The sequence below is a fragment of the Phocoena sinus genome, chromosome 2, assembly GCF_008692025.1.
Source record: "Phocoena sinus isolate mPhoSin1 chromosome 2, mPhoSin1.pri, whole genome shotgun sequence".
Classification (NCBI taxonomy): Eukaryota; Metazoa; Chordata; class Mammalia; order Artiodactyla; family Phocoenidae; genus Phocoena; species Phocoena sinus.
Window position 1 is genome coordinate 140,633,046 of NC_045764.1, and position 20,000 is coordinate 140,653,045.

The following is a 20,000-nucleotide window of genomic DNA, read 5'->3' on the forward strand; positions in this document are numbered from 1 at the left end:
CCCTGGTGGCGCAGTGGTTGAGAGTCCGCCTGCCGATGCAGGGGACACGGGTTCGTGCCCCGGTCCGGGAAGATCCCACATGCCGCGGAGCGGCTGGGCCCGTGAGCCATGGCCGCTGAGCCTGCGCATCTGGAGCCTGTGCTCTGCAACGGGAGAAGCCACAGCAGTGAGAGGCCCGCGTACCAGAAAATAAATAAATAAATAAATAAAAAAAAATTAAAAAAAAAAAAAAAAAAAATGCAATCTGGAACTCCCTTCTTCCAGCTAAAATGTTTCGATGACCTGTACGTATTTGTTAGCATACATCTTTCCATATTCTGTTACAATTATCTGTTTATTTCTTTGTCTTTCTCACTAGACTATAGGATTGTGAAGGGACTGTGTTTTACTCATCTATGTAATTTCAAAACCTAACATAATACTTGCTGTTTGTTAGATGAATGAATGAATATTTATTGTATAGTCCATTAGAACAGTGACTAATAAATACTATATAGTTCACCTAGTAACTTTAAGGCTTATTCTCTTTCAGTAGTAACATCAGTAGCTGCTATAGTTTATCAAATTCCTTTTGCGTGTAGAGGTCTCAAATTAGCCTCATCCATTCATGCATCTAATAAATATTGATTGTTTCTAATATATTTAAGATATTGCATTCGATAGATTGAGTTAAACTTTGCTCTGAATTTTAAATATTAGCCCTAGATTCATGCAGGCACGCTCTAAATGATTCTTTTTATTCTTTTTAGGGCCTTGCACAAAGTAGGCACTTATTATTTAGTGTTTTGATTGTGTTTGATTTTAGTATTACTTGTATATTATGTAGTATCTTGAACAAAATATGTACTCAACAAATATGTGTTGACCATTTCCTATGTTCCAGGAACTGGTTGTGAAAATTTTCTTTGTTATTTCTTATACATTTCTAGCATCTTATAAAATCTGTTAGAGAATTTGATCTGGGCTGCTACATAGGTTTAAATTTTGCCCAAAGTTCCTTCTTTGTGATACAGGTTGATAAGTTTTTTTATACTTTCCACTAGTGAAGCAGAACACGCTATGATTTACAAAAGTCAATTAACTCTTGTGACAATTGAACAGTGATACTTTTGTGACAATCTTTTCTCCACTCACAGGAACTAGAGAATAGTCTCCGTTTACAAGATGGCACATTAGAGAAGATTTTAGCTTTAGCGAAATCCATCAAGCAAAATACATCTTCAGTGGGACAGAAGATTATTAAAGATGATATAAAATCACTTAAGTGTAAACAAAAAGATTTGGAAAACAGGCTTGAATCTGCTAAGCAGGAGATGGAAAATTGTCTCAACAGCATTCTCAAATCAAAATGCTCAACAGAAAAGAGAGAAAAGTTTCCTCTGCCAGGCAGAGAGGAGCAGGTCACTTCTGATGTACAGGAGTCCACTGAGGACTCAGCTGCAGTGGAAAAGTTGGAGGAAGACTGGGAAATAAATAAGGTAAGTGCTTGTGATTGCATCTCTAAGACATCGTGTCTGCGAATGAAGAGGTGTATTTGGACTCTGAAAAGAGGGTCGTGAATCAAGCCTTCTGATTTCATAATTAAACCCTCAATCTGCTGGCTATTTATGATGCCCACTTGTCAAAAGAGCCCTTAGAAAACTGTCCAGGATTTCAGCAGTGAAATATTTCTGTTCATCTGTTAGAAATGTCAGTCATCAATTTAGGTTTATTATTCTCTCTGATATGTAATCAGATACAGTTTCCTGGATCAGGAGCTCAAAGGCAAATTGGAAAAGGCAAAAGAAAATGTGCTGTGCCCACATTTCTTAGGAAAAAAATCCAACAGCCCTATTTTTTAGGGTCTTTTTTTTTTTTTTTTTTTTTTCAGTTGATTTCATAATGAAATCAGAGACCATTTGAAAGGATAGGGGCCTTTCTTCTTACGTTAACCCTGTACTGCAAATGTATTTTTGAATGTTGTCAGATCATGTTGGTGTGAGAATATCAACATTCAGCCTCCTGATGGTCCCTGTGGAGAAGAAAGAATATTGTTTTGTTTTCATTCTAAACATCCAAATGGGTACATTTTCCTGTAGCTTTTAAAGTGCTTTCTCATAGGTTAGAGATTGAAATGGAAAAGGCACAAAGAGCCATCCAGTAAGCTACATTTGAAAGAGCCTACCTGTTAGTCAGCCTCTCACAATCCAGGGTCCAGTGGGACAGCAGCAAAGGTTAGACCATTCAGGTGTGGGTCCTCGTCGGCTTTTTATGGAATACATGATACACAGGAATGAAGAGAGCCTGCACTTCTGTTGTCTTCCTAGAGCAGAAATCATGGAGGATTAGAGGAACCAGATAAGGTTTTCTAGAAATGTGTAAAACAAGGTTAAATGCCAGCAGAGCATCTCTCTGGCCATAGGAGAAGACTTCTAAATCCCACAAACAGTGTTAGATAGAGCTAAGGAAATATGTCTTAAAGGATTAGGGCCCTGTGGTGAAACTCTTGAAGCTGTACGTGTAAAAGAAACTTTCTTAACGGTATTTAAAGAGCAGTAAATAAGTAAAAAAGGAAAAATACCTGAGTGCTTTCTATCCTAATTCATGACATTGCTAAAGGGATTTGCTTAATAACTTTAAGATTAGCTTCTCAGACCAATTTTGGCTGTGAACCCTACAAATTCAGTAGAGTATATTGAAAACCATAAAGATCATACCCCAATAAGATTTTTTTATTTATTAAGATTGCACTTAAGCTTGAATGATGAGTTATTGATAATTTATGGTACTTCATTAGAATCATTTTTTTTAGAGCAGATGGAGGGACTTAAGTCTTCAAATAATTTTTGCAGGTCTGGCCTAGAGGAATCTAGTTTTAATTTCTAGTGACATTTTACCTTTTTTTCCCCTCTTTTGTAACATGAATCTTTTTTCTTGAATCTGTGCTTCTTATTTTCTCTATGCTAAGTACTGACTGTATTTACTTTATTCTGTGTAACGTTAGACCAAGATCAAGAGCAGATAAAAATTTTTTTTTTAATTTTCATTTTATTAAATTTTTTTTATTTTTTAAGTTTTTTTAAATTGAAGTATAGTTGCTGTACCATATCATATAAATTGCAGATGTACAATATAGCGATTCACAATTTTTAAAGGTTATACTCCATTTAAAGATATTATAAAATATTGGCTATATTCCCCATGTTGTACAATATATCCTTGTAGCTTATTTTATACCTAATAGTTTGTTAATCCCCTATTCCTTCCCCCTAACTTCTCCCCACTGGTAACTACAAGTTTGTTCTCTATACAAGAGCAGTTTGAAAGTTGAACTACAACTGGTATAAGAGATCAAAATCAGCATAGACAGATATAATACAAAGTGACAAATATAAGACGCAGGTGTAAATTACTTAAGCAAGAGTCTCTATATAATGAACACATAGAGCACGTAAAAGCACAGTTTACAGAATTATAAATCTGATTAATCAAAAACTATTGTGACAGTGAAAATAACCATTTAATTCATTAAAAACATTTATTGAGACCTCTTTTGTGCTAGCCATTCAGCTAGAAGTGAGAATACAATCGTCACAGTTTAAAATCTAATACTCACTAAATATCTAATTAATGCTCATTTCATGTGCCTTTTTGGAGCCTAGAAGGACTTTTATCAGATGATGTAAAATCGTCTCCAGAAAAAATTTTAGGAAGTTTTATTTAATTTTATTATTTCTTTAATAAGTTGCATTTGGTCTTAGAGTTGCTGAAAGTGTGATTGCACTTTTCAGAATTGCCATTTTAGATGAAATTTAGGAGATATTTTAGATCCGGACCTTCGGCTGAATTTTTCTTTGATATCAAGAATATTAACGCAGACTTAGAGACAAAAGAAGTTACAAAATGCAGTCTGAAGGGTGTGGGTGCTTATGATCCCAGATCATACTGGATAATTTTACAGAGGTGAATTTCTAAAATTTTTTAAATATGAAAAGGCAAAACTGCCTTCCATTCCCCCCTTCCTATATAGGTTAAGTGAAGTAACAAATTAGGATATGATAAAAAATGAGGACTGACTAATCTCTTAAGATTCCAGGTGTCCATAAAAGGAAATGACAAAAAGGAAACACAGGGAAACCGATACATTCTTCATTTATTATTTTTCTAAAAATTCATAAAGCAGCATTATGGCTCAACCTGTATTGAGTGATCTTTTTTGCCCACTCCTTCCCAAGTGTCAACCTACATGACATAATTGCTCTTAAAAAAAAAAAAAGTTTGTCTATAATTACCTCTTTAATTTCCTTGTCATTAGGTATAATTTAGTATGTCTGAATCATTTTTTGTTCTTTTCAACATTTTCTGAGCATTTATAATTTCAATATTTAAGAAGGCACCATAGAGGAATCCTGGAAGGTGGATGATCACAGATACAAAACATGCAAGGCGTCCAGCTGTGAGTGAGTGACCAGAAACTCAGGGGAGTCAGTACTAGAATGAAAAGGAGGAAAGAGTTTTCAGGCCTGGAGTAAATGATGTTTATTTCTGGTGTTGGTTATCCTAGTAAGTCAGTAAAAAAAATTTTGTAATGGAACATGTAGTTGGGCCATGTGTCAACTCTGCCTTCCAAGTGTATTACTTTGCTCTTCTGGCCAGGATGCCAATCTTGTTTCTTACTCTAGAGGTATTTTTCTCAATCCAAGATTTATTTCTTTACAGGACAAGGGACTTACATGGTATACATGGTATTAACATCTGCAAGCAGCATGCATTTGAGAACGCGCTCCAAAGTCCTGAAATCTTAGGCTGAGAAACCTTAGAAAATGTCTCTCCTAACCCTGTGTTTCAGATTAGGGAATTAATGTCAGAAGATGTTAATCAGCCAAGTTCTCATTCTAGCAGAGCTGGGACTAGAGCCAGGCGCCTCTACCCAGCCTGATGCTTGGTGGTCTACCTCACAGTTTTATTGAATGTGTTACGTGGGTTGTTCATTGAGGTTTAATATGCCAGTATGCTGTTTGACTCCAGTTCTCATGTGTGTTTCAAACCTTCTCTACTCTCGTTAAGCCCAACCAAGCCCTGTTCCTGTCATTCCTAACAGATCTCTGGTCCACAGCTGCTAGATTGATGGGTCCTCAATTTCTTTCCAACTCTACTTTATAAACCACAAATTGTTAATCTTGGCAATCGAAGACTAGATGAAGTTCTCTTATTTATTTATTTTTTCTAATGTGAATTCATCTATACATCCATTTGGTAAAAATTTCTTGAACGGGCAGTTAGGGTTCGTCGGTGAGTGAAAATAGACGTGGTCTCTATTCTCATAGAGCTTCTGGTCTAGAGGAGGAGACATACATTAATCAACTAATTAACCGATGAGAGGCTAATTACAGCAACTAAAGGAAGGAACACGTTTCCATGATTATCTATAATAAAGGAGACTGGCTTGAACTGTAGTTCTCTGAAGTTCAGAGAGCTTCTCTAAAGAAACAAACAGCACTTGACCTGAGACCAGCAGCGCGGATTGGGGATAACAGAGCTCAGAGCTGGGTGTCAGGAGCACTCTTGGCAGAGAAAGTAGAATTTCCTCTTGTGGGGGGAGAAAACATGAGGAGTCAGAAACTGGAATAAGGCCACTGCATAGGGGGAGGAGGAGGGGAGAAGGACAGAGGTGAGGCCTGGGAGGTAGGCAGGGCTGGCTGAGTCCCAAGTGCATTACGGGTCATGTTAACATTTTAGACAATATGCTAAGAGAAAGAGGCAGCCTCTGAGATTAACCTGATCTGCCATTCGGTTTTGTCTCTAAAAGTGATGGATGTTTGCTTACGCTTAGAATTGTTGTTTTACTACTTCATGTTGGAATGCTTTAGAGAAGAAAGAAACATGTCCTCTAGAGTATGTATGACACTGTCCCAATGTTGGCAGGTTATAAGTGATAGATGTAGCTTCTCACTGTCACAGAATTATTATAGCCACGGGGCCATTGCCCCTGAATGGGAAAAAAGGATAGTGAAGCTGTCATGGTCTTTACCTCTTGACTGTGCTGCTAGGTTTGTGCAAGCCAGAGACAATGCTTAGTTACTTAAAGCTCAGTGTTTTGAATGTTAAAGTAAAATGTTTACTTTGTGAATTAAGGGACATAAAAATGGCAGTAACACAGTCCTACCCTTTAGGAGAATTGATGACATTCTTTCTCACCTCCTGTTCTTTTCCAAACAGGCCAAACTCAAAGAAAAGATACATGGTTGAAAAAAAGCAACAGTTTTTAAAAAAGTAAATATAGTTAGCAATATAACAGAACCAGGCTTTTGATAGAATTATCATTTTCTACTTTAAATTTATTATTAACTTTGAAAATTCCATTTATGCTCAGAGGTTCAATATGTATGCTTATTAAGTTATACTTTGTCTTAAGTTTATACTGATCGTAGTTTCTTTTTTTTTTTTTTTTTTTTAAGAGAAATTCCAGGAGAAGTGGAGAAGGGAAAGAATCAGATGTCCCGGGGCTTAGAGTTCATAAGGGCTCATGAGAGTCCATGCCTTGGAGTGGTTACTCCAGAATGGACAGGGCCCTTGAAGAGAAAGGGAGAAAGGCCAACAAGAAAATCTCTAACCCAGAGAAAGGCCTAGGACCTACTTATTCTGACTGCGGGTGGGAAAAGAAGGTCTCCCATGAGAAATCAGAACCACCCTATATCTCAAACAGGTTTAGAGTCCAAATCTATACTACTTGCATTGTGGAGCAATTCAAGTTAAGAAATTAACATGTAAATCAGCCTCTGTCTATTTACCTCCTTGCGGTACCTGGAAGAAGCAAACACAAATCTGCATAAGGGGGTGCAGTCAGTTCTACCGATCAGGTCATAGGGATTCCCACAATGTAGTTTTTTAAAAAAAAAGTCTGATAACCCTGAGTTAGTATGAATCAGTCAATCAATCAATAACACAAAGGAACATTCCACCAGAAGAGTCCTCATCACTAAAATTGAGAGGAATTGATATACTGGGATAGTGAGACAGTTCAGCAGTTTGAAACATATTATACAATAATACGTTTTAAATGGTCAGTGATAGATGGATTTGAAATCATAATGAGAGAATAAAATACTTTGAGAAAAAAGGTTAGATTTGAAAAAGAACCATAAGGAACTTCAATAATGTTTTGTAAGTCATTGAGATTAAGATTGCTCTGGTCAAGTAGTACACTTGATACAGCTTGAAGAGAGAATTAGTTCGCTAAAATATGTTAGAAAATTACCCACAATCCAACACAGAGCTATAAAGAGATGGAAAAGAGGAAAGAGATTTTAAGGACCCAGTGGCTATAATGAGATGGTCAAACACAATTCTGGTAGGAGTTGTAGAAGGAGAGAATAGAGAGAATGGAGGAAAAGAAAGGCTGGGAATTTTCCAGAATTGAAGAATAATATGGATTCTCAATTTCAAGAAGTACAGAGAACCTTGAACAGGCTAAATAAAAATAAATTATTATGTATACATTATATTTTTGAGATCTCAGGGCTTCCCTGGTGGCGCAGTGGTTGAGAGTCCGCCTGCCGATGCAGGGGACACGGGTTCGTGCCCCAGTCTGGGAAGATCCCACGTGCCGCAGAGCAGCTAGGCCCGTGAGCCATGGCCGCTGAGCCTGCGCGTCCGGAGCCTGTGCTCTGCAACGGGAGAAGCCACAACAGTGAGAGGCCCGCGTACCACACACACACACAAAAGCCCTAAAAGCAGAAGCCCAAACAGGAAAAGATTGATAAATTTGACTGCATTAAAACATTAAAGTCATATTCAACAAAAGATACCATATATAAAGTTTAAAGACAATCTACTGAGAGATAATAATTGCAGTACATAAAATGGTTAGAAGACTAGTATCCAGTGTATAAAAGAACACCAGAAATTATAACCAACCCAATAAAAAATAGTCAATGATTATGCAGAAGTAATCCACAGGAGGTAAGACTCATATGACCAGGGAGCATAAAACAATAATGATGTCAACTTCACACCCAATGTATTGGCAGAAATTATTGTCTGTTAGTACCAAATACCAGAGATGAATAGGGAAAATACAAATTCTTTTACCATGCTGGTAGGAACAAATCAATAACTGTCTATCGAGAATCAAAAGGAATAATTTCAGTTCTAGGAAAACGTCCCAAAGAAACTCACACATAAGTGCAAGAAGGCCTAAAACAAGGGTGTTTATCACAGTAAAATCTATAATAGGAAAAGTTGGAAGCAATGATAATGTCCATAGTAGCCTGACAGACAAGTAAGTCATGTTCATTCAGATAGCAGAACAGTACACAAACGTAAAATGACTGAATGGGATTTATATCTGACACCATGATAAACCTCAAAACATACCGCTGAGTGAAGAAACTAAGTTGTAAAATGATACATGTATGATTCCAATTTTATAAGAATTAAAAATATATAAAACAATATGTATATTAACACGTGTAGTCAAAGTATAAAGACAGGTATGCGTGGATTTTAGAATAGTGGTTAGTTCTAGGGAGGAAGAGATGAGAAAGGGTTGAGGACTGGGCTTTAAATTTTTAATATAGAAAATTATATCAGTTATATCTGTGTCATGGGTAATGATTATCTGTTATATTCTGTTGTTTTAAATATATTTGAATTCTCTTATAATTTAAAATAAGATGTTTCAAATGAGCCTGCAAAATAAAAATAACATACAGCTAAGGGTGATGAGCAAATGATCACTGGTTATGAAATATGAAAGAATCTTTCCAGGAGCCAATCAGGACACAAGCCTGTGTTCTAACCTCTCGGGCATGAGCAAAGGAATGTTACCTTTTAAATTTAAAATGTTCATTTGAGGGATTCTGTTGGATTTTCTACCAAAGTGGAAACATGGCTTTTGGATTTGGTAAACAAATGGTGTTATGGGGTGATTTCAAGTTTTTTAGGATGCTCTCCCTGACCATGGAAGGCAGATTACAAATGGCAGGTTATGAATGTGGCTAGTCCTTAAGTGACCAGTCCATCAGGTAAGAGAGACCAGGGCTCTGAATTCCTAATAAATTATTGATAAGAAGTAAAGTTTTCCTGGGTTTAGTATCTATGCCTTTAGCGCAGGAGCGCTTGCCCTGCAGGTGGATTTGTTGGGTGCTGTAAGCAACAGTAGCCATCAGATTAAAAGGAGGCAGGTGTCCACCTCATAGAATTGCAGTTCATGGCATAGAGTACCCATGGACCAATGAAATCTGTGGTGTAGCACCTCTGTCCTTTCCTCTCACAGCCTTCCTGGGTCTCCTACCCCCCGCCCCCACCCAAGATGCTGCCTTCCATGGAGATTTTAACCATAGTTTGCACGAACAAATTGGAAATGGAGGAAATTTGAAAAATCATTTCAATTATTTGCAGCCTTGTAGAAGAAGTGACTTGTGCTAAGTGCCAAGTAAATACTTCAAAACCAGTAACACTGGTCAGCTGAATTTTCTTACCAGTTAGTATTGATGGAGCTCCAGACAGTATCTGTTTTATTTAAATGAACTCTAATTTTAGAATAGTTTCACATTGACAGAAAGCTTGCAAAGATAGTACAGATAGTTCTCATATACCCCTTACCCAGTTTCCCCTATTGTTAACACCTTATATTACTATCTAGTAGTGTATCTGCTATCTACTACTAAAACAGCAATTTCTACCTTGTTTGGATATGTGGACACATTTTATTCACAGACTTGATACCTCAAAGATTTTTACTGACATGAAAGTATATGGCAAAATTAAATGGTATTTCACTTATAAAGTAACCTGAAAATAAAAACTAATACCTTAGCAAAATCATGGGAAATCTTTTAAAATTACTGATAAAGTGCCTGTTGTAGGTAAGTGCTCAACAAATATTTGCTGAAAGAATGAATAAATGAGTTGAAATGGCATCTCTACATAACCTATTGAGAACCTCAATTTCTTAGAGCTTTCAGAAAAGATCAGATTACCCCACATATAACCTGCCATACCCAGAATTGGAATTCTTGCCTTTACGTAATTTAAGGCATAACATTTTTTTTTAAGAAGGAAATTCCCTTTTTTTTTGTAAAGATTATTTGATGTGGACCGTTTTTTTTTTTAAGTCTTTATTGAATTTGTTACAATATTGCTTCTGTTTTGTTTTTTTTTTTTATGTTTTGTTTTTTTTGGCGAGGCATGTGGGATCTTAGTTCCCCGACCAGGGATCGAACCCGTACCTCCTGCATTGGAAAGCAAAATCTTAACCACTGCCAGGAAGTCTCTAGGCATAACATTTTTAATATGATGAAATTTTGGTACTTTGGTGTTTCCTTCATCTCTCCACTTACTATTTTAAACTACCAGTGGGTACCATTGAGTGCCTACCATTTGCCCAGCCCTCTGCATTATGGTGAATACTAAGTATAAACTTTGGAACTTTTGCTTTTTCCATATCCGTTTTCTTTCTTTAAGACTGTAGATATTCCTCAGTATATAACTGAGCAATGCCAGATGCTATACTGTCTTGTCAAAAAAGTTTCATTTTTCTTGGGATACCAATATTAGCATTAAATATTGCATGGAGAAATCCTCTTTGGTAGTGGCCAGATATACTTGTGAAAAGTCTTTAATCTGAGTAAATAGAAGAAACTGGAATTATTTCATCAAGAAAAATAAAAAATTATTTATTTGAAAGGTAAACTATTCAGCAATTAATCTTTTTATGTTTTCAGAATTCAGCTGTGGAAATGGTTTTGTCAAAACAACTTTCTCCTGATGTTCAAGAAAGCATGAAAACCACTGAAGATGAGCAGAAAGTCAATGAGCTGCAAAATCAACCTTTAGAATTAGATGTTATGTTAAGAAATGAACAATTAAAAGAGATAGAGGTATGGAAACAAGAAAAATACTGACAACATGATTGCATCATTTATCTAGTACAATACAATATATTTTAATTACCAAAAAATTGCTTCCACAGAATGAAAAGTCTTATTTAACCTTTGCCTGATGATCAGTTTGGTAACTATATAATTATGTACTAATCAGTAAGTTGTATAAATCTTTCCATTTAAGAAGTGTAAAAGTTTAATGAACATTAGTCTCCTCTTTCACAAAGTTCCTAAAATCTTACTTATTCAGTAAGAAAATTTGGAGATTCTGACTGGCCATCATTCCTTTTCTTAGTCCTATGTATTTTTCTGATTCTGACAAATTCCTTTTATTTTTTCTGATTATCAGCATTATGGGATACTCCTTCTTTGTTTTTACAGCTGCGTTTACATAGCTATGGAAAGGCATCTAAAAATCCAATACATTACCATGTTTTTTAAAATGACCCTTACAATTTTAGCTAAGTTTACATAACAGTAAACATGTATCTAAAACAGGAAAGAGAGGGGATGCATGTAACTAATAAAAAGATGAATCTTCTTTAGACATTGTAGAATCTTTTAACACAATAGGGTGACCAATTTACTATTAAACATTAGACCAATGGTGAGTGTTAGTCTACATTTTAACATGACTCTAGTAAAAAAAAATCTTTTAAATGTCAGGACCTTAGTTTCTCTGTGTGCAAATGAAATATGTAAAACATCTTCTTGGGATAGAATGTGTTACTGAAAGGAAAGAGCAAAGGGAAAAAAATAAATGAGTTAATTAATGAATGAATGAGTGAGTGTATATTTATTGATTTCCTTGACTTGTTTTTAGGAATTATGTACCCAGTTGGAAGCAAAGAAAGCAACCATTGAACCACTGGAACAAATTGAATATCTTAAGAAAGCAGAAACAAGTGCCTTGTTTCCCCACAGTGAAAGGTATTCAGTGCAGCACTTGGACAATCTGCTTCAGGCACTTATTACTTTGAAGAAAAAGAAAGAGAGCCAATACTGTCTCCTTAAAGATTTTCAGGAACACCTCGTGGCAGTTGAATCCTCGATGAAAGCCTTGTTGACAGAAAAGGAAAGTCTAAAAGTGTAAGTATAAGAATTTAGCATGTGTATTCTTTGTGTTCAACCATAGGCTCCACTGCCTTGGACAGGCCCAGGGTGTTAAGAGTTTATACTATTAAAGAATATTATGATTTTAATACTACAGTGTGGAAATTAATTTCATATGGAAACCATTGAAGAAAATTCTGTTGGTTTCATGCAAAAAATATTCATATTAATTTTACAATTAAACTATATTAATTTTAAAAATTAATTTATTAAACTATTAACTCACTCTATAAATATCTGCAAAATAAGTTTAAGTTCTATGGAATTTAGCATTTTTTTTGCCAAGAGATGATTCTAAACTATGGGAGGGGGGCAGAAACGTTATCAATACAATTTTTTTTTTTTTTTTTTTTTTTGCGGTACGCGGGCCTCTCACTGTCGTGGCCTCTCCCGCTGCGGAGCAACAGGCCCCGGATGCGCAGGCTCAGCAGCCATGGCTCACGGGCGCAGCCGCTCCGCGGCATGTGGGAGCTTCCCAGACCGGGGCACGAACCCGTGTCCCCTGCATCGGCAGGTGGACTCTCAACCACTGCGCCACCAGGGAAGCCCAATACAATTGTTTAATATTAACATACTTGGTTTAAATAGTTTGGAACATAAGGAATATATATGTATTGTAATGGCTTCTTTTTACATGTATGTACTCCTTTTGGCTTTGAAAATGATGGCTGAAGATTGTAGATATAGTCATAACTTGTAAACATTTTCTCATTATTAAAAAGTTTTATTTTATACTTTTGCCTAAATGGGGTTCACTTTCAGTGACATCCTTTGAGGAAACAATTTTATATTTAAAAGATTAGCCTGATGATTGTACCTTCTTAGTCAATATCTTTATCATTATTGTTGGTAAGATGATAACAAAGGGGTTGGATGTTGTAATTTAGCTTAGTCCTAGCCTAACTTTGTACAAGTACTTTACAGGTGACAGAGTACTTTTACATACATTCTTCCCTTCACTTTTCACTCCCTTCCTGTGCTTCTGCATTTTTATGATACTCATTTTATAGACAAGCTTTCTACATTGTCACACATTAATTGAGAGCTACAGTAAACAAGATTCTGATTTTTATTTTAAGGACAGAGTGTTCTTACAGACAACCTGATCTTCTCTTCTGTGAATTCAAAGCAGAATTAATTTCTTTTAATGACAGCTAACCTCATGTTGATGTATAATAAATATTAATCAGCTCCATTTTTCTTCTTTTGCTAGGGGACCACTGGACAGTGCAACCCATACGGACAAAATTAAAAAATTACTGGCATCAATAGAAAAAGAGAAAGATTCTTTAAGCAAGTTGAAAATCGAATGGGAAAATTTATCAAACTGTCTGACTGACATGGATAAGAAGCTGTTGGAAAGCCAGATGAAGCAACTTGAACATGGTTTGGAGCAAATGGAACAACTGGTCCAGAAGAAGTATTCTCAGCAAGTGGTGGGACATGATGAGTTTACGTTTCTCACGAGTAAGATCCAAGACCTTGAAATTTCTCTGCAGCAGCAGCAGCAGCAGTGTCTGCAGTTAAGGCTGGACTCTCCAGAAGAAGGGAATCAAAGCATGGTTGCCTTGGCCACTGAACTCCAGACTATCAAGCATAGATTTTCTGTGTTCAGAGGGCGAGCTGAACTTCAGATGAAGAGGATTTGGGGAGAAAAAGAAAAGAATATTTTAGAAGATGCAATAAATAATTTGCAGAAGCAATTGGAAGCGTTGGAACCATTAAACATAGAGGTGGAAAATCAGATCAAGAAGTGTGAGACCAGGTACAAGATGAAAGAGGCTATCTTATGGGTCAAAAATCTGTTAGGTGAACTCGTCCCTACCATTTCCCTTCTCCCAGACAATATTCTTTCACAGATCAGAAAATGCAAGGTGGTGCACGATGGCATTCTAGGTAAGCAGCAGGTTGTGGAGTCATTGGTTGAAGAGGTTAAAGATAATATTCCTAACCTTACAGCCTATGAGAGCAGTGATTTAAATAACCTCCTACAGGACTTGCAGAATCAATACCAAATGCTAGTTTTAAAATCAACTCAAAGATCACAGCAATTAGAATTTAACTTGGAAGAAAGGAGCAAATTTGTTGGGGTAATAGGGAAGGTTCAACTATCACTTCAAGGAAATGAAACACTGATGATTCCCAAGATGCAAACAACCTCCACAGAAGCTGAACTAGAACATCAGTATGTCACTTTGACCATTTCTCAGAAGGAATTGCAGGAAATTGAGGGTGTAATCGCAACACATCTTCAGGAACAAACAAACATCTGTAAAGATCTAAGTGTATTTGAAAGATTATTTCTAGATGATCAATTGAAAATTCTTAAGACTAGAGTCAACAGAACACAAAGATTCATTCAAAATAAATGTAATGAAGTAGAACACAAGATAAATTTTTATAGAGAATTTTATGAAAAAACATCTGAGCTTCAGAAGGAGGTTGACCATATACAGCACAATGAACTGCTACTAAATCCAGAAATAAATCCAGATGTTAAAGAGGAGTTGTATCGTCTTAGAAACCAAATCACTGGTATTCGATCTAGTATCCTACAAGTATTGAAACTCAAAGAAGTGTTTGACTGTATAGGAATAAATTGGGATTGGTCCCAACTTGACCAATTACAAACCCAAATACTTGAAAAAGAAAAGGAACTTGAAGAAAAAAGTAAGCAGTTAGATACATTTGTGGCAGAATATGGCAAATATCAGGCATCACTAGGTAAATTGAGGGCTATGGATCTGCAAGTTAAGAAAAGGACTGAAGCACTACTAACAACGCCTAACACCCCACCGGAAAGCAGTCTGCTCAATGCTCAAATTTTGAATCAGAGAATCAGGAAAGTCATGTGCTTGTATCATGAAATAATCAAGAAATTAAGTGAAAATAAGGACTTTGATGACTCATTCAAAGAGAAAGAAATGCTGCAAATAAAGCTGTATGCAGAAGAAAGTGATAAGTTATACAAGGTTCTCCAAAATATAGTCCTGGAATCCCAACCGAAAGAAATGGATGAAAAGAATTTTCAGGACAAACTAGAAAATTCCTTACATGTTTTAAATCAGATAAAATCTCAGTTACAACAGCCTTTACTTATAAATTTGCAAATTGAACATATTCAAAATGAAAAAGTTAATTGTGAAATGTTTCAAGAACAAGTTCAGGCAGAAATGGATAGCATTAAAGCTGTGACTGTTCTTGAGAAGCAAAGAGAAGAAAACTCTTCTGAAGCTAGTGATGTGGAGACAAAATTACATGACATTGAAGAGCTTTACATGCAGCTTAACGCAAGCATTGATTCGCGCACAGTAAGTTTTTTAATTAGGTGGTTAATGTATTTGTTGTAATTTCATGATTTTATGTTTTACTCTAGTTAATATCCACATTTCTCAAGAAGTTACACGTTCTATAGAAATATTCTGCACAGGAGAATAGCCATTTTAAAGAACTTCAAAGGTCCAGTTTATAATCCCAACTCATTCTGCATCTAAATACAGTTCCTTACAGTTTGGAAAAAGATGAGTTTGGCACCTTTATTTCTATATCCCTCGTAGCTTCTGTTGAGCTCAGAACCAAAAAGTTTGTGATTTTTATTTGTTTGCTTTTCAGAAATAATAGAGAGTAGTGGAAGAAATATGGTATAAAGAACACAAGATAATAACTCCACATTTATTTAGAACTTACAGTGTCTAGGAAGTGTGCTGAACACTTTATCTTGAATCCTCATAGCAACTCTGTGAAATGGGTGCTATTACTAGCCCCGTTTTAAAATAAGGAAATTGAAGTTCAGAAACATCAACAGTTTTCTCAAGGTCTTGAAATAGTAACAGAACCAGGATTCATGTTGAGATCTGTGTGATTTTAGAGCATCAAATGAAGGCCCATGGGCCGAATTTGCCCAGGCACCTGATTTTGTAAATAAAGTTATATTGGAGCACAGCTATGCCCATTCCTTACTGGCTTGTGTATGCCTGCTTTCCTGCTACAACAGCAGGGCTGAGTAGTTGTGACAGTCCGTATGGCCTGCAAAACCTAAAATATTCGGTCTGACCCTTTACAGGAAAAGTTTGCTGATCTCTGTTGCAGAGCGATGACAACAAACTCCCTCCTTTCCTGCAATAATAGGGTAGATATCTTAGGCATCATTTAAGCACACTGTTCTTAATATAATGCCCTTCACTGTGTTTTCAGAATTGTCACACTGAATTTCTAGAATGGGGACGTTAACTCCCTTCTTTTTTCTTTTTTGTGGTACGCGGGCCTCTCACTGTTGTGGCCTCTCCTGTTGCGGAGCCCAGGCTCCAGATGCACAGGCTCAGTGGCCATGGCTCACGGGCCCAGCCGCTCTGCGGCATGTGGGATCTTCCCGGACCGGGGCACGAACCCACGTTCCCTGCATCAGCAGGCGGACTCTCAACCACTGCGCCACCAAGGAAGCCCAACTCCCTTCTTTAATTCAAAGAGTTGTTAGATAATGTATTTGAACTATTTTGCTAAAGTATAAATGCTATAGAAATATAAAGTCATATGAACCCTAATACATTCTTTAAATTGGTACTTAACAAATTCTCTGCTTGATTTTAATACAGTTTCCAGAAACAATGTACATAAATCCCCAAAATGATATATTTAGAGCTGGACTGGAAGGGACCTCTAAAGTTATTTATTTCAACTATTTGTTATTTCAGTGAGAAGACTTGAGGTCTGGAGACATTAAATGATGTGCTCAAAACTAAAGTTAGTGGCAGAGCCATTAATTTAAAAATACAAGAGGTTTGGTGGGGGGTCTTTTCAGTTTTTTTCCCACAGATATTGCTTAAGGTTATATACATTAAATATATTCAATTGTTTTATGTAATTCATAGTCTAATACAAGAGTTCTAGAGCAGGAACATATATCATTAGACATGATTCATGAGATGTATCTTTAAATTTAGATTAGATTTAGCAAATCTGGAAACCATTTTCTTTATGCAAAGAAAAACTTATTCATTTTTGTTTGTTTTTTTTTTAGTTTAAACTTATTCATTTTTAACTATTAGTGTAATATTATTAAACTATAAGTGTGAGATGCTCATTCTTTATGACACAGAGACATATTATGAATGTATCACAAAAATTCAAGAATGACAAAAGTTTGACAGTTTTCATCACGGCATTTAATCTTCCATTCACCAGAATGTCTTGAATGATGCTTGTGGAAATATGGCACGCTATAATGAAGCAGTCTCCAGGGCCATGGGGATCATCACTGCCCTTGAAGCCATCATTGCATCCCATAGAGTAGACCTTGATAATCCAGAAGAATCAATAGAGATGCCTCGCCGCAAACAAGAGGAACTGAAGTCCACAATAGCAGACATCCAGGACCTCACTGAGAATTTGGGGACTATATGCAGCCCAGAAGCTAAACGACAACTTGAGTGTACTTTACAGGAATTAGTTTCTAAGGACTCAGCCATGAGGGAGGCAGCCAAAGTAAAGGAAGCTGAAGTAGAAAGGTAGGTACTTCTTTCTAAAGGTAATGCTTTAAGAACAAAATATAGATTTGTTTATAATTAACATGTACACATTAGAAATAATTTGGAAAATATGGAAAAGTAAGAAAAAATCACTAAGGAAAACCATGGCAAATATTCTGTTGCATTTATTTCATTTTTTCTTAATATTGAGTACTTAAAACAGAATGTTTATAGAAGTCTGAGTATGGTATAAAGAATGATGATAAAACAAGCACCTTTGTACCCAAAGGTTCAAAGATAAACATCATGATTTTTGAATTCTCTTGGGTACTCCTTCCTTCTCCTCTCGGAAGTAACCATTATCCTGTTTTTTATTTACCATGCCCTTGCTTTTAAAAATATTTTTACTACGTGTTTGTGTCCTGTTTTCATGTATATGTATTCTTCTGTGACTTCATTTTTTCAAGCTTACCATTATGATCCTGAAGTTTATTCATGTTTTTGTCTGTAGTAAAATATTCACTCACCCAGCTGTTGGTAAACATTTGGGTTGTTTCTAGTTTTTGCATTCACAAACAGTGCTTCTAGGAACATTTGCAAATGCAAGAGCTTCCTTTGGGTGTATAACTAGGATTGTGATTGCTGGGTCAAAAGGTATGCACATCTTAAATTTTTAATTCCAAATGATTTTACCCATTTCTACTCAAACCAGCAACATATTAATGTTCCAGTTGTCCCATATCCTCACCAACACTTAATGTTGTGAGATTTAATTTTTGCCAGTCTTATGGTTAAGTGATACTTCATTGTGGTTTTAATTTGCATCTTTATTACTGTTAATGAATTTGAGCCTCTTTTGTGAATATTTCTTCATCTTTCATATTTCATCTTCTGAAAAATGCCTGTTCAAGACAATTTTTATTGGGTTGTCTAGCTTTTTCTTATTGATTTGTAGGGATTTATTCTACATTTTGAAGGCTGGTCTTTGTGTTATATGTGTTACAAATTATCTTTACAGAGGGGATGTCCTAATAAACATCCATCCTGGGTGTGCTCCGGGCTTTATCCTCTGTCCCCAGCATTCCAGGTGAAGGTCAACAAAACTGAAACTTGACAAATGTCCTCAAAGTGAAAAACTGGCCTTGGAGCTTAGCTTATTTCTCTGTATTTCCACTTTTACATAGTTTGGGGCCTCTGAATATTCCTTAATTCTTTGCCAGTTTATTATTGTGTTTTAAGAATTTAAAAAAATATATCTTTGATACCTAATTTTTTATTGTTTTCAGTGGGGGATTTAGGTTGTATCTATTTTGTATACATAATTTTATTCATAGTGTTTTTTTTTAATGTAGCACAACATTGTACTATATAAAAATAGGCTGCTTTTACTTTATAAAATGAACTCTTCCTTATTGTAACAAAACTTCATATAAAAGCAATTGTAATTATTATATAATATTTTATAAAACGGATTGTTGTAACTTACTTAACCATATCTTTTGTTAGCATAAAGTGTGTTCTGATTTTTGCCATTTTAATTAACAGTCTAATAAGTAAAAAGATTTTACTGTGTAAAAGGTTTTATAAGGTATAGGATAAATTTCTTATGTTAGGATTGATTCCTTAAGATTAATTGCAGAAGTTGGATCAAAAGATATGAGCATTTTTAAGCCTAAGTGGTTTTCTACAAGAGTTGTACCAATTTACACCTTATTAGCAGTGCTCAAGAATGCAGTTTTCCAGTTTAGGTGTCTTAGAAACAGTCTTATCTGCCTGTTAAAGTTTGCATTAAAAGTCTCATGCAGGTCTTTTGAGGAGGAGGTAGTCAATAAATATTTGTTGAAATACACTGAGTAGCAAAAAGAGAATTACATTCTGTTTTTTACTAAGTGTTCAGAATGCATTCTGGGAAGTTCAGAATTTATTTTACTAAATAAAATTTAATATCGCTTTTTTTTTCTAACTGTGTCTCACTAGGTGTCTTGAAAATTACAAAGGCTATAGAAAAATAAAAGAGAAAATTTGCACTAACCTCAGCCAGATGGAGACAGTTCTTGGGCAGTCCATGTCCCCATTGCCAATGTCATACAAAGAAGCTTTAGAGCGCTTGGAACAGAGCAAGGTAATAGAACTTGCAAATCTCAGTAAGACTATGTACAAAAAATTGGCAGAAAGCAGGTGGAGGCATCAGGGGATGTGGCTCTGTTATGACCCGCAGAAATCTTCATCCTGAGTTGTACACTCAACAAAATTCCTAAACCAAAAGCCATGGGGAAAATGAGGCATTGGTTCTGAGAAATTTAATCATTTGGGTTCACGGGACAGTCTTCTCCCCAGTAGCTCCTGTCCTTATTAATCATTCTTTCTAAAGCGTTACCTTGCATGTTGTTTTGTTGGACATCGCTGGATCAATGACAGAGCATTTAATGCAACTTTCAGAAATGCTAAATTCTGGTTACTTCTTATACTCTATTACTGAGCAATTTTAGTTTTTGCATATATTCATCTGTCACAGTGTATGGTATTATGTTATTAGCATTTGGATGAGGACATTCTA

The 20,000-nt window shown here is 35.9% G+C and overlaps 1 protein-coding gene across 1 annotated transcript in view; it reads left to right on the forward strand.

Moving 5' to 3' along the window:
• Positions 1-20,000, forward strand: part of SYNE2 (spectrin repeat containing nuclear envelope protein 2) — a 317,234-nt gene that overhangs the window by 151,668 nt on the left and 145,566 nt on the right. The window contains 6 exon segments of the mRNA XM_032621163.1: positions 1,137-1,478; positions 10,707-10,862; positions 11,689-11,954; positions 13,192-15,289; positions 17,160-17,482; positions 19,421-19,565. Coding sequence (XP_032477054.1) covers positions 1,137-1,478; positions 10,707-10,862; positions 11,689-11,954; positions 13,192-15,289; positions 17,160-17,482; positions 19,421-19,565 — 3,330 coding nt within the window.